Source organism: Guyanagaster necrorhizus (genome assembly GCF_019112545.1).
Source record: "Guyanagaster necrorhizus MCA 3950 unplaced genomic scaffold BT62scaffold_45, whole genome shotgun sequence".
Lineage (NCBI taxonomy): Eukaryota > Fungi > Basidiomycota > Agaricomycetes > Agaricales > Physalacriaceae > Guyanagaster > Guyanagaster necrorhizus.
Genome location: NW_025064924.1, coordinates 96,491 through 110,734, shown reverse-complemented (window position 1 = coordinate 110,734; position 14,244 = coordinate 96,491). Strand labels below are relative to the sequence as shown.

Genomic DNA, 14,244 nt, shown 5'->3' with positions numbered 1-14,244 from the left:
GGAGGAAGACAATTTCTAGTTGTCACCGGTACGATTAAAGCTGCCTACCCTAACCTTCCAATCCAAGGTTAGTCCACTCGATCATTAGACGCTGACGGTTCTTTGGGTTGCTCGAGCAGCTCCATGTGGTTAATGCGCGCGGATGTGGATGGCTTTGAGAGATAGGCCGGATCTTGCTGACATTGGATATTGAAGCATCGACGACGTCATATCGGTCCACTGGGGGGATGTGAAGTCGTAAACCCAGCTTCGCCTAGACGGAGTCGGATTCGATTCTATTGGACTGGTGACCGCCATCCTTCTTTGCTTGCAGCGTCAGGGGTCGGAGAATTATAAGTCTTTGCTTCTATCACGACTCGGAGGAAGATCTAGATAAGAACACAGAGTAATGTTGATCCGGAAAATTGATGGGACTGACTTCCGCAGGGTGGGCAGGCCTAGGAAGATGGATTCGGAAGTACCTGGACGGTAAAAAGATATCTTCACTGAACATTTGCCGTAGTACGGAAGACTGGATTTGTTGGAGAGTGTAGGTGCGTATTGATCTCCTTTATACATACGGATAATCATTGGTGAGGATTATTTAGCTTTAAACGTGACGAAGGAGGAAACTCCGGATTCTGGTCTATTCCGGTTCGAATTCCAGAAAACCTACTGATTATTGCTTCCATCGTCGTCTCTTGCATAGATACTTATCTTTTACGTTTCTTCTCACCATCTACACGAGTCCGACTATGTTAACTTGATCATAATAGCGGCTGTTGGCTTTGGTTTTACTCCTTCGAGAGACAGGGATGTTTTCTACTGCAATGGAGGGGGGACAAGATTTAGTCCCCCTCGAGGCACTGAGGTTCCCTCCCTATAAGCATCTACCAACAACCTCTGGATTCACTTACATAAACGAATCCGCGGCAATATGGATCCCCCGACGTCGACTATATTCAACTCTCTATTGATATATCGGCGGAACGTGTTAGGACGGTCGTCGAAGGCTGGTTTAATCCTAGCCAGGGGGATCGCTGCGCCTACCTTCCCATTTTTGGGAAGCTAGGTGTTGTAATTATTGGCCTTCCCCGGGATCCCGATTCCCCTCACTACCGTGGAACCGTTGACCCTACAGTATGCTGCGACTGAATTTATTCACTGTGTTGTATAATTTGTTATTCAAGCGACCCGCTCGACATTCCATTTTTAGTCAACCCGAGCCCTCGGGATCAACCGGCTCCGAACCCGTACCTTTCCCATTTACTGCGACGTCCTAGGTACAGATGAGTTCCTCCTTTCGTTCCCTTCCATGTTAGACCTTCAACACAAGCATTTCCTTCTTCCGCACTAGAGCTCTCACGTCCAGGCTGAAAATATATGCATGTACTCATTAATCTCGGGATGTTGAGTGGGTACTTAATGATGTGATTCTTCACTATTAACAGGTATCCCACCGTTCGATCCTCGGACGCCTCCATATACCGACAGAATCATAGGTCAACTTTAGTTCACATCATGTGATGAAAGTGTATTCTTTATCGTGATGAATGTCAAGGCTGATGGGAATATTGGACCTTGACTTCCTACTGATTTGACTGGCGTTTGGGCAACTGGAGGATTGAAAACAGTATGTATCGTACTTTGGCTTCCCTATAAAGTCCCATTTCAATGACGACTAGGCCAGCTCGAATACGCTACAATATTCGCCGTCGCTTTGAAACTGATCCGATTGTTACAATGGGGGTAAGTGTCGAAAATGAAAAAGAACAGCAGTCAGTAACATATAGCAGTCACTGCAATCACGTCTAAGCGAGCCTCGTACTTATCCCCAAGTCATTATTTCTGCCTTGACTGAGATAGGAAAGGTAGAATCATCGATTCCAGTTCCGAATCAACGATCCTACACGGGTAGAAAACCCGTCATAACTTCTTCTCTCGCCAATACTACCTGTACCAGCATAGGCGTCGTCGGGCTTTTAGATCAACTCAACACCACCCTCGGAACATCATACACGCTGAACAATTCCTCCTTACATTCCATTCTCGAAAGCTGTATCTCGAGGAAATATGATTTTGGCACCGCATACGGCCGTCTACGCCCAATCTGGTACAACGCCAACTGGAGCGCCATACAGAATGAACTACGCATACGTGAAGAGAGGGACCAGAATATGCGACGAGAAGCGCTCGTGGGCAATTGGATCGTAAATCCGAACATGCCCCCTCGACGCGTATGGGATCTTTATAGCAACCGTGTGGTACCACAGTGGATCATCTCTGAGAAGAAACCATGGGCGATATCGTACGCTTGGATGAGCCCTGAACATCGTGTTCAAGTCAACACACCCATAAATGCACACGAATGGCCAGTTCCCATTCATAAAGATGGCAATTTGGATCTCGTCCGAATTGAGATGCTGAACCTAGGCGCGGAATACATCTGGTTGGACGTTCTCTGTTTGAGACGACGTGGAAAAGAGGAGAATGAACTTCTGCGTGAGGAGGAATGGAAGCTCGACGTATCCACTAGCGGGTATGTGTATCACGAAACCGAGATGGTCGTGTACTACTTCTGTGGGCTGGGAGGGGCCTTCAGCTTGAAAATGGACGACTTGGATAGTCCCCGTTTTTGGCTGAACCGTGCGTGGACGTTACAGGAGATCAGCAGGAAGTGGATTATAGGCGGGGTCACTGACGATGGAGCAGGGATGACCCCGCAGACAGCCGCGGAGCAGGATCACAAGGCCGTACTAGACAGGATCAACGAACAATTGGAGTCCCTGGTAGATACCGTACACCGCGTCGACAATGTGTTCGACTTGCTAGTGCATCTTCGCCAGCGCAAGTCGGAGCATGCGGTGGATCATGTTGCGGCATTGATATTCCCTTTACGGTTCAAGGCAATACCAACGTATGATGAGACACAGTCTGTCGATGCTCTTTGGTTGGCGGTGGTGAATACGATGCGGACGAAACACAGGGGGGATATGTTCTTCCTGTATCCTAGACCTGGGAGCGAACATACTTGGAGACCGTCATGGAACCAAGTCATGACTGAGAGGCGTCTGCCGATAGGTAGGGTCAGCCTGTACGCGGATGTGGAGCGCGACGAAGAGACGAATGCTGACTGGTACGACGGGATGTGCATTGAAGAGGGCCGCGTACAGGGATTGGGTGCGGAAGATCCGAAAGGACTGATACGACGGGGGAAGCTAGTTGTCAAAGATGACACTGGAAAGTCTCATTCACTCGGAATCGTCGCCGCTCATCTGTATGAGATATCTGACGACTCGTACACATTGATAGCCAGCAGCCAAGGGAAAAGTGGAGCATTCGTGACCCGTGCGCCATGGACAGAAATTCATTGGGTCGCCGGACGAAGATTGTCAGGGCAGAAGTTCGAGAAGGTATCAGTGTTCACCATGACGGATGCAAGAGAGATACAAAGGTTGAAGAAATTGGGAATCGCTAAACGGTCGATTAGGAACTATCTTGTTTAATAAAAGTGATATATTTGTAGTTGCCACGTTTCCGATACGGGATGGATAATATTATGAAGAAGAACAACAGTAAAAGGTTTGATACAACGGAGAAAATCACAACAGATACAGTTTTATCTGGCATGTCAAATTGTTCAGGGGGCTTTAGTCCTTTTTTCACAACCAATTACAAGACGCCTAATGGTCAATAGGCAGTTGTGAGAGGCAAAACTGAAAAGTACGGGGCAAATGTACCTCATCCCTAGGTACCCGACGTGTAGGTTGTAAACGGGAATTTGCAGGTTCGTTCGAATATTAGGTAGCTGCTTTCGAAGCAGATGACACAAAACCACGACTCTGGCCACTCGTGTACGCTTTGATTGCACGATCAAGATGCGGAAAAGTTATCGACTCGTTGCTAGCAGATTCTTGAATTTCTTGGAGCTTTCGCTTCAGATTATTGAATGCGATGGGATCTGAAATTATGGGGCTACTAGAACTGAGGTGCAGCATGGAAGGGACAACAACTGTAGAGCTAGATCCAGAATACATTGCACGTTCGACGTTCGATGGCGTGGAGATTATGAAAGTCGAGGATTGTGAAGATGAAGATAAAGAATCGCCGATGATCTTTAGGCATTGGTCACAACTTTAAATCCATCAAGTGAGTTTTCAGCCAGAATAGAGGTCAAGCACTGGAACATACGCGTCGTAAATGGTACTCCATTGCTCCGGTGTCAATTCTGTGTTTCTTAGATGGACAATAGGTAAGAAATACAAGTTGCCGGAAGGGAGGAGAAAAACGTACTTCAGAGCTTCGACAAGAAAATCAGGGTTATCAGCCATGATGGGGGAGCTTGGGAGGAACCTAGTTAAACATAAGGAGGCCTATATATGCAAGAATTTTATTGAGTGGCGTTATCATCACTTGTCGTTATTTCTTTGTCCAAACCCACAAACATGCTGCAGAAAGGCGGGGTTCCGAATCAAAGCACGAAGTGTGGAGAGGGAACCAGTATGAAAAAGGAAAATAAGTCCTGTTATAAGTGAAGAGCGTTGCGGTGGAAGGACGTGGTCGCTGCCTGTTGCTATCTTTCGGATAGTATATGAAGGGTACAAAGAAAGCGGAGCGGGTACTTTTTTGGTTACCTTCAACCCTGAATACTTTCTGGTGGAATCCACTGACACACAGACGTGATTCTCAAATTCTCAGCGACCCTCCATCATTGCGATAGGTAGCCCTACGGTTCCAGCTTGTTGGAAATCCTCGGTGTTGCGCAGGGTAGACTCCAGGCTGGTAAGGCCAGATGGTATGAACTCCTTATTCTGCAGCTCCTACAGAGCTTGTATTTATACTCTCCAGGCTTGTATCTAGAATTTACTACAACTTTCTCTTTCTCTCGGGCTTACTCATCAACTCTCGGCATGATGCCGGATTGCCCTTTCTAGAACTTTCCAGCAAAATCCCAACACAGCTAGACGCTTCAAAGATTGAAATGGGAAGCACTCTGAAATCCTAATCGGGCCGGTCTCCACTTTGGCGCCGTCTGACCTTTGACAATGTAATACAGATACTTGTCCACCATGAGGCTGTCATACCGTGAAAATACAGTCTGTATCTCCTTGAGATCTTCACCAGAGCCTTGTCGTGTACGAAAACCAATTGTCACAGTTAAAGAACCATTCGATGTGGCATGGATGCAAGGATGGGTAGAGCTATAAGGACTCTCGTCGTCGTCTAGCATAGGACATGGCACCCTTACCCATCTGCTGAGTGATCTGATGCTTTGCTTGCTGTAAAAAAAAATTATAGAACACCGAGTTGCAAAACATAATTATAGCGATTGATCGGGGTACAGTGGAATGATACGAAACAAGGTGGTAACAAGAGCGGGAAAATGCAATACCTCGATATTCAGCTGAATGGGTCGTCAAGGTCGATGTCGTCTCCGCGACATACCCAGATGCCCACCACGCTGCTAATTGGAACATGAATAAATGAGTGTAGACCCATCATTCTGGACTCACCCAGTTCTTCTTCACGATCCGCACACACACCATTTCATAAATTCTCGATTGATATCTTTGGTAGCAGCTTCGCCTACATCTAAGTAAGCTCGCTGCCACTGTTTTCGCGGTCACAACCTCAGCCGCGTGCCAGCCCTCGTCGTCTTTTTTCGTCTAAATTGGCCTTCGTCACCTCTTCGAAATTCTTGAAGAGGTCGCTCTACACTATTCCAGAGTCGTCAATAGGTGTGCTAGATCAGGATCATGGTAGCTTTATCGGAAACGGAGGGCGCCGTAGCGATGGAAATCTGGTTCATCCATTCGGGCGGACATTATTTTGAGAAGATGAGAACGATTGAGTTATATCTGACATTGCATACTGACATCCATACAATTTACATATTTACTGATTCATGCATATACTTTTTCTTCGTTCCTTATCGGCGGCCTCTGGTCAAGTTATTGATATCAGGACTGCTGTGACATCGATCTTGTCCAACGCAGAAGAGGCTTGGGGAATACCTTTCCATACTAGTTGGGAAGAATGGCAAGCGCGTAATACATTAATGTGGTGAGTGGGTCAAGTCAACGAGATTTTGTTACATGCAGTAGGCTCTTCGTAGTATCTCCAGGAAACTATAAATACATACTTTCGTTGTACATATGATAATCGTTGGGCGATGTAAATAAACTACAGAATCGTATTAGTATGACTCGAACAAGTTGAAAAGACCGGCGCCACCATCACTTGTCATAGAAGACAAGGAGTCCGGAAGTGAGAGATAATGCAAAGGGTTATCAGCAGCGCGGTCGAGGTAATCCATCGTAGCCGAAATCAGGTTCGACTGAGGATCCCATTCATTATTTAGGCTTCCATTAAATCCATACAGGGTATCCATCCAAGAAGACTGTGAGTGAGCATGAGCGAACGAATTTTGGTGAGGGTAGAATAATAACAAACATCATCGTTATACGGCACGGATACTCCGCTATCGGTCGCGATGTGGGGGAAATAAGCATCGGATGCTTCAATCTGAGAGATATCAAGCCGGGAAAAGGGATGCGCAGAAGGAGGTGCAGTATCGTAGACGGTCGGAGCTGCCCCCATAACCTGTATCGCAGCGAAGTCGAAGACGATTTCGTTTCCATTCGTCCCAAAAGACTGATTCGACTCTACGACGGAGGCCGAAACGAGGCCAAGGGACTGGAGAACCTCAGGCACCGTCGGATTCGCGATCGGAGGAGGCTCGTAGAAACTCTGCGCATCCAGGCGGTTGATTTGCGCTTTGACTTTCTTGCGTCCATCTGCTTTCTTCCCCCGTTTAGAGCGACGAGGCTTGTACTTGTAGCCAGGATGCGCACGCGCATGATCCTCCTTCCTGTCCTTCGCAAGCTCCTTGTAATGGTCCTTCCTCTCCTTGGGGAGCTTTCTCCACGCCGCCCCAGCCAATTTGCTAGCTTTTGTCTGCGTCTCGTCACTGTGAAGCGCCAAAAATTCGGATCGGAATATCATGAAGCAATTCGGTGGACGGGGTACGTGACATCCATCTGACTCCGTGGTAGGAGTAGAGGACCCACAAGAAGAGACGGGCGTCGACCCATCCGTAGACGGAGTATCAGATTGGGTCAAGATGCCACTCAAGTGCACTTCTAAGCATTGAAAAAGGAGTCAGAAACAGGTATAATAGCATTGAGTGAGTACTGACTGTCATTCGTCGTGTACGCGGACAGAGAGTGAGCCATAACGACGCGTTTTTTTGCGGTAAACGAGGAGGATGAGGTGCTGTACGTCTGTAGGACGTGTGGTCGTCGTAGAACTGGGGAAGTTGCAGTGGGGGGCCCTCATTTTTCGCTGCTCTTTTGACACCATCCTGCAGGACCCTGTGGCGACACTGGTTGTATCTGGGAATCCCCTTTTATGGGTTGAAAGTGTACGTGAGAGAGATGTGTCATTCGGTTGCCCAACTTGTGTTTTTGGCGTTATCTCGGCGTACGGTCGGCATTCCATTTATGGTCTCGAAATTGGTGCCAAAGTCTCGAGCCTTTGTCTGCGCGCCCATTACGGTTTTCGTGGATTTGTCTCTTTGTTCGAGCTAGTAAAGAGTACGGTCACAGCCGCTCTGTGTATCGCTTTGCGATAAGGACCTGCAACTATTTTCCTAGTCACACCAAGGAGCAGCTCTTCAATACTCGCTGCCAGTACTTACGTGTGTACTTCTATAGTCCATAGAGCCTATCCTCTTGCGGTCAATGCCGAATCATGCCGCTGCCACATCGGACCGACATTGACCGAATGTTCAACATTCTGTCTAACATCATGTCTCTTAGTACCACCACCGTTCGCTTGTTATCTTTGTGTCTATAGCTGCAGTCAGCTACCTTTAGTGTTCCTCTCACTTACACCGGGACTCGAATTATTCCCTTGGTTTCTCCGTAACTACGTACACCTTGAACCATGACTCACTCGGTCCTTCTTATTGTTCGCGTTCTTTATCTTCCTCCAAGAGCTGCCACCTTCACTCCTGGTCCAAAAATGACCAAGACCGCTGTCAGAGCTCTTCGACAGGATTTGAAGTCTCTTGGCTTCCCTGAACCCCCAGAGTCTTCTCTGACTATACCAGCGGGGGGTATTGTCAAGTTTTTTTGGAAAAGAGAACAGGGCGGGGTATGTCTGTTTGCCTGTATATCTTCTCATTCTGCATCTTACCTCCTTCACTATAGCAATTCCATGAAGTTCTGAAGAGAAAAATAGCAAGCATTTCGCAAGAACAGTTATACAAGCAGAGAATGTAAGTATGCCATACACATCCACGCCGTTCCCTTGTCTCATCATTTATTGATAGCTCGAAGATAACCTTGAAGCCCGTGTGAGTTCCTTGCCATGTTTGGTGCTCTTTACTGATTTTGACCAGGTCAGACAAAAAACTCCATCGTCCGCCTCCGCCTATGCAATTCCCCGTTATGGGTCGTGTTCCTACCTCAATACCTCCTCAAGACCTCATTAACATCCCTCATTCGACACCCATCCCGGAGAGCGCTTTGGATGAATCACGACTCAGCGGACCATCTGTATCGAATTTAACCCAAGTAGTACAGATGGGCACATCATATCCTCAATACACAGGATCAGACTGTCCAGCAATCATGTCTGAGATTGCCGTTCCATGTCTTGATCAACTAGACATACACTCAGGACCCCAGAGTCCTGTCTTATACTCCACTCCAGTGGAAGGAGAGTCATCTGTAAGTTAATATCATTCTTTTATGATATTTGCTAACATGGGCACCCCTCAGATCGTAATCGGCAAACGAACCTCTCGCTCGGTGTCGCCGCCACCGCCACCGCCAGCCAAGAGATCTCGTACTGGAAGCGCATTCAGTGACGATGAGTCCTCCCTGCTGCATGAGCTTGGGTTGCTTAACGAAGAGATGAAATTCCTTGCTGCACGGCAGAAAAGGATCAGAGAGAAGCTCCAACACATGGGAGCACCGACTATCCCTGAGCCTGATTTCCGTATGTCCCTTCAATCCTTTCTTCCTTCGCTTACGCGCGTTACCCAACAGTATTCCGAGACGAATTTGAGCTGGAAATCGACACAGAGAGGAAGCAGAGGATCGAGTGTGAGATGGTGCTGATGGACATTCGGCGGGAGTGCAGGGCTCCTTTTATCGTTCCAGCGTTGTTTGATGCGTTTATTGATATCTCGAAATTGACGACGGCTGCTTTAGATTCTCTTACTTAACGGTTTAGAGCTATTGTGTATCATGGACTGTTGATTACTTAAGACTCGGAGGATGTACTGTATATGTATTGTAACATGATTTCTCTCCATTAGAATGACAAGTCGATTCTTTATTTTTGCTAGCGTTAGCTATTCCGTACTAGAAAGATTCACGGCGATAACTGCATAATCGGCACTATTCACAAGTAAGCCATATGAACCAGTTCACAGAAGTTCACAATCCTTGCCTGAACGTCTTTCTGATCCGCCAACCACATAGGCACACGGCTAAATTGACGCTGTAATCAGGGCTGGACCGTACTCCAAGTTCGGCAATGGGCACGTTTTTTTCATCTTACCGAGCACATTAATTGTCTAAAGCCTAAGGCCACAAATCTATCTGCAACCCGGAAATTACTGTCACTAGTTGAGTTTTCACTCCATCCTCAGTGATTTCCAGGAAATCGATGACTGTCGCGAGATGCGTCCTTCTGACCTCGAACACAATGGATTAGTCATCGAGACACATGAATTAGTCTAGTATGTTTTTATTATTTGCATATACGATAGAGCAGGTATTACTATTTCCCTCTGACACGGGAAAGACGATGGATACAAAGCAATGTGATGTGCAAGCGACTGACTGAATGTTCCGGATGGTAGTGTTTGAGCGACAGCGATGGTAAAGTAACTAACGACTTGTAAAGAGTATCCCGGAGATGGAGAAAAAAAAAAAAGAGAGAGAGAGAATCATGCTCCTTGGTGGCTGAACGATCTGAGGAAATGCGCTGCAGGCACCATCGGCGTGGGCTGGGCAATAAATGGCGAATCCTCCCGCCTCCTCAAATCCACCAGGCCCAACGCGTTATCGTGTTCTTCTTCCGTCTCATCAACTAATCCCCTCCGACCAAGACCTTCCTCCGACGTGGGCCTGACCGTCGCTCGCGAAGCTGAAGGAAGATTCGGGGCGGAGGAAAGACGTCGATGGCGTCCACGCGGGGCAGGCCTCGTTTGAGGAATCCATTCCACGTCCAAAGGCGACAAAACACCGCCCTCTTCCTCGCGCACTGGATTTCGAAGAGGCAAAAACGCGCTCGGGTCTCCTACAGGCACGACGTACGACCCGGGTGCACCAGGGGAACCTGCAAAGAAGGAGGACAGAAGATTCATGCTACGCAAAGAGCTACCATCTGAATGTGCTGATGTCCCCCATGACACAATAGAGATATTGTCTGGGGCAAGGGGTGCGGGGTGCTCTTCAAGAAGCACTCGCATTCCCGTGTTGAAATTTCGCCTCCGAGCTGTTGTTCCGTGTGCCCTAGCATTATGTTGTTGCGAAGCGCCCTGAGATAATTGGGGCTGCTCAGACGGCTCGGCGATAGAGGATCCAGAACGAGTAGATCCAGTGACCAGCTGGGAGGTGGTGGTGCGACCCCCTGCTCGAGAATTCGCGACAGATGTATGAGGATGAGTCCTTGGAACAGAATTTTCGGTGCTGGGTTGAGAGGAATTAGAAGTGTCAAAGCTGACATGAGGAAAGGTATTGCTGCGTTGATGCGGCCGCAAGCTAGACGATGCTCCGAAGCTCATAGACGAGAGTGACGTTGTCGACTCAGTAGTCTGTAAAACATTCGGATGTTTTGAAGGTCCGGCTTGAGACTGCTCATTGAAATAGCCATGATGGAAACTACCATCGTCTCCTCGCAGATACCCGATCAGCCTTCCCGCGCCTTGGAAATTGGGTCCTTCGTGAGACTCCTGTTCCGGAGGGATAGTGACACGAGATTCTGGTTGAGCGCCACCGACAATGACGTTCTGCCTTCCGAGAGCTGGATCGTATTGGCTCTGTGCTTGCTGGATTGCTTGCGAAAGCTTTGACAATACGGACGTATAAACCTGCGTATTGCTAGTGCCCGCATTCGCAGGTAAAGACGGTTGAGTGTTCAAGATTTGGTACTCGGGTAGTCGGAAAATGTCCTGGGGTGGAGTCGGCAAAGGGTTCGGTCTTTGCTTTCCCTTTCCCTTGCCTTTGGTCGGGCCATCATCAAAGAACGAATTGACCATAGCAAGTTGTTGGTGCAAGTGATCGACCTCATCTCGGTATCTGCGCATCTGGAAACATGGTATTGTTATGTGTTGAACATAAAATTTAGCCGAATTACCTGACTATCAAGAGGTCAGAATGACTGAGGAAAGGAGAAAAGGAATACGCACGAAAGAAGTTGCTCATTCTCACTGACTAAAAGGGCCTCGAATTCCTTGTTCCTCTCATCTTCGGTATGGTTCGCCCTGACCTTCTGTGTGGCGGTCCGCATCAGGATCTTCGTTTTTTCATACTTGAACCTCAGCTTTCGGAGCGTGTCCGTTCCCTCAAGCGCGCTACGAAGGGATCGATACTGTGGATGTTCAGATGCTTGACAAGGATAATAGAGCGGATACATGCCTGGTTCTCGTCCTTTCCGTCGAGGAATTGTTGAATCTCTGCGCGCAATTCCGGGTCTGGATCCGTCAGCTTCCAAGCAAGAACCAATCTCTCTAACAAATCGTTATGTTTCAGCTCGTCTGCAGGGGGACCGTTCGCATGCAGCCTCCGAAGCTTCACCGGATCCCGCTTGAAGCCTTTCCTGCACAAGGGACACGTCGGCGGTCTGTTCGTGATACTGGTGATGTTCGTCAAGCATCTGTACAAGACATAAGTCGAACGTTGGTCGAAGAAAACAAACCATACTCTTTGCAAAAAGTGTGGCCACAAGGAATAACATGAGGCGCCTGCTCTGGCTGGTCCCACGCATAGGTCGAGAAGCAGATGTCGCACTGACTAGCAGCATGAATAATGAGCGGCATGATGAGCTCGCGGCATGAGCTGTCCTGGTATCCTTGCTGCCTGCAGACGTCGGCGTTGCTGTCCAACAAGAATGCGGTAGATGTCCGGATTTGGAGGCCTGTGCCGAAGGAACGGCGGAAAAGTCCGGACCGCTTGAAGGCTACTTGGCATTGTATTTGAATACGTCATAGGCTACGGTACGATTTCAAAACGATTCTGATCTTTACAAATCATGCATTTATTTTTCCCACGCAGGGATCGTCCTTGCAGGGGTAGAAATTCCATTCCTCAAGGAATATAGGCCGGACCAACTAAATTGGCCAACTCTTCGTCCGAGTCGATGTTTGCCTACAACGTCCTGGCCGCCGCTACCACCGAAGAAACGGAGCGGCGAGGTCAGCTGTACCACATATATTAGGTTCCAGGAGATTCTCAATGCTGCCAACCCTAGACCTCCCCCCTCTTACAGGGACGTCGCGTGGGTGAAAGCGTGAGTTTTTACAATCTCATCCTAACAAGCAAGCAGCTGAACAACAGCAGCGTATTTTCTCCTCTTTCCCGTCGTGAGACTTATCCCACCTTCGTCATCGTCCAGTGACCGGAAAATAATAATAGGCGACTATTTTTACGTTGGCCAAGAAAACGCCTGGGCAAAAAATATCAAGGTTTCAGTCGCACGTGTAAGATACTCATTTGAGGCTTCATGCCCCCCCGCCCTCTCGCACTTGTTCAACCTTTTTTTCAGCTGTCCTATAGATTTTGCCCTTGACGCAAGTGATATTGCAATTCTATCCCTCGGGAGATTTATTGGTAATTTACCCGGTTCTTATTGGATACTGACGCGTTGAACATGCATAACAGCCGTAGGCTTCCATACGATATACACCACCCGCCGTCTCTGATGGCGAATCTCCGCGCACTGCCTCGGCGATTCTACGAGCGAAAGCACGGACTGATTTTCTCGTTTATTTTTCATCGTAGAAAATAAAAGAAAAAATCACGGCCTATAAAACGCGCAAATCCCCCAGCATACATTCCATCGCATCTCTCAACTCATTGCGACCATGAAGACCGCTATCCTCAGTTCCGTCTTCATCTTTGCTTTGGTAGCCGCTGCTCATCCTGGCCCCCATGCGCCTAACAAGCGTTCAGAGAAGGAGTTGGCCCGTCGCGACTTCGCCTCGAACAAGTGTGCGCGCCATGTCGGCGAGATGCAAAAGCGGCGCGTAGAGAAACGCGCCGAGGCCCTAACCAAGCGAAGTGACACCTATTCGTCGGTCACCATCACGACAGAGTCGCCGTATTACCCCACCATTCAGAATGAGACCTGCATTCTGACCCCCGAGGCCACCACTGGTCCGTATATCTGGGAAGTATCTCAGACTCTGCGCCAGGACATGACCGAGGATCAGCCGGGTATCCCTCTGATCTTGGTACGTTTAACTTGATTCACAACATCAAGCATATCTGACTCTTGTAATGTAGGACATTGGTGTGATCGAGATCAACACCTGCGAGCCTATGAGGAACGTCCTTGTCGACCTTTGGCATTGCAACGCCACTGGATCATATTCCTCGTTCACCAAGCTCTCTCCCAATACTCCTTTTGAAGAGCTGCTTGAGGAGTTGAACTATACTATTGTTAATGATAATTTCGATCTTCACACCGACAACACCACCTTCCTCCGAGGAATGTGGCCCACTGATGCTAACGGCGTGATGGAGATGAAGACAATCGTCCCAGGATTTTACGTTCAGAGGACCGTGCATATTCACGTTCAGGTATCTGTCTCTTTTTCAGCACAGAACTCTGGCTAATTATTCTCAGGTTCACCAAAACTGGGTACTCCGGTCTAACGGGACTGTCAAGACTGATACCACCGCCAACACGGGTCAGATATTCTTGTCGGATGATCTGTCGGAGTATCTGATGTCGTATGAGCCATACGTTTCGCATACCCAGATCGAGAGAACCACCAACGCGGAGGATGCCATATACGCAGCCGAGTCCGTTAATGGATGGTTCCCCGAGTTGGCTGTTATTCCTATGGATGGGGAGGATTACGCCAACGGCATTATTGGATACATCACTATTGGCGTTGACTCCACTCGCTGGAATGCGTCTACACTCATGGGGGATGGCGTGGTAACGCATTAGATTCTACCCGTCCTCTTTAGATTTCAACTCAGTAGTACAAGTTATCTATGTGACGGTCTCTAAAATTTC

The 14,244-nt window shown here is 48.2% G+C and overlaps 5 protein-coding genes across 5 annotated transcripts; 3 read left to right on the top strand and 2 right to left on the bottom strand.

Annotated features, from left to right (window-relative positions):
- Positions 1-1,238: 1,238 nt before the first annotated feature.
- On the top strand, positions 1,239-3,547 carry BT62DRAFT_1080624 (uncharacterized protein). The gene is made up of 4 exons (XM_043179596.1): positions 1,239-1,364; positions 1,431-1,612; positions 1,665-1,728; positions 1,776-3,547. The coding sequence occupies exons 3-4, from the start codon at positions 1,723-1,725 to the stop codon at positions 3,483-3,485; spliced, it is 1,716 nt and encodes a 571-aa protein (XP_043034264.1). The 5' UTR covers positions 1,239-1,364; positions 1,431-1,612; positions 1,665-1,722; the 3' UTR covers positions 3,486-3,547.
- Positions 3,548-6,792: 3,245 nt separating this feature from the next.
- Positions 6,793-7,011, bottom strand: BT62DRAFT_827365 (HMG-box; the record flags this gene model as incomplete). The annotated part of the gene is made up of 1 exon (XM_043182386.1): positions 6,793-7,011. A coding segment is annotated over one exon (219 nt), but the record flags the coding sequence as incomplete, so codon positions are not given.
- Positions 7,012-7,769: 758 nt separating this feature from the next.
- On the top strand, positions 7,770-9,319 carry BT62DRAFT_1080622 (uncharacterized protein). The gene is made up of 6 exons (XM_043179595.1): positions 7,770-8,136; positions 8,193-8,260; positions 8,315-8,338; positions 8,384-8,714; positions 8,766-8,985; positions 9,036-9,319. The coding sequence occupies exons 1-6, from the start codon at positions 7,927-7,929 to the stop codon at positions 9,212-9,214; spliced, it is 1,032 nt and encodes a 343-aa protein (XP_043034262.1). The 5' UTR covers positions 7,770-7,926; the 3' UTR covers positions 9,215-9,319.
- A 475-nt stretch (positions 9,320-9,794) lies between these two features.
- BT62DRAFT_571449 (uncharacterized protein) lies at positions 9,795-12,215 on the bottom strand. Its single transcript, XM_043181435.1, has 4 exons — positions 11,922-12,215; positions 11,637-11,874; positions 11,434-11,589; positions 9,795-11,305 (listed from the first exon to the last, which is right to left on the bottom strand). The coding sequence occupies exons 1-4, from the start codon at positions 12,035-12,037 to the stop codon at positions 9,944-9,946; spliced, it is 1,872 nt and encodes a 623-aa protein (XP_043034261.1). The 5' UTR covers positions 12,038-12,215; the 3' UTR covers positions 9,795-9,943.
- Positions 12,216-13,081: 866 nt separating this feature from the next.
- On the top strand, positions 13,082-14,175 carry BT62DRAFT_1012356 (aromatic compound dioxygenase; the record flags this gene model as incomplete). The annotated part of the gene is made up of 3 exons (XM_043177918.1): positions 13,082-13,450; positions 13,503-13,799; positions 13,846-14,175. The coding sequence occupies 3 exons, from the start codon at positions 13,082-13,084 to the stop codon at positions 14,173-14,175; spliced, it is 996 nt and encodes a 331-aa protein (XP_043034260.1).
- Positions 14,176-14,244: the final 69 nt, after the last annotated feature.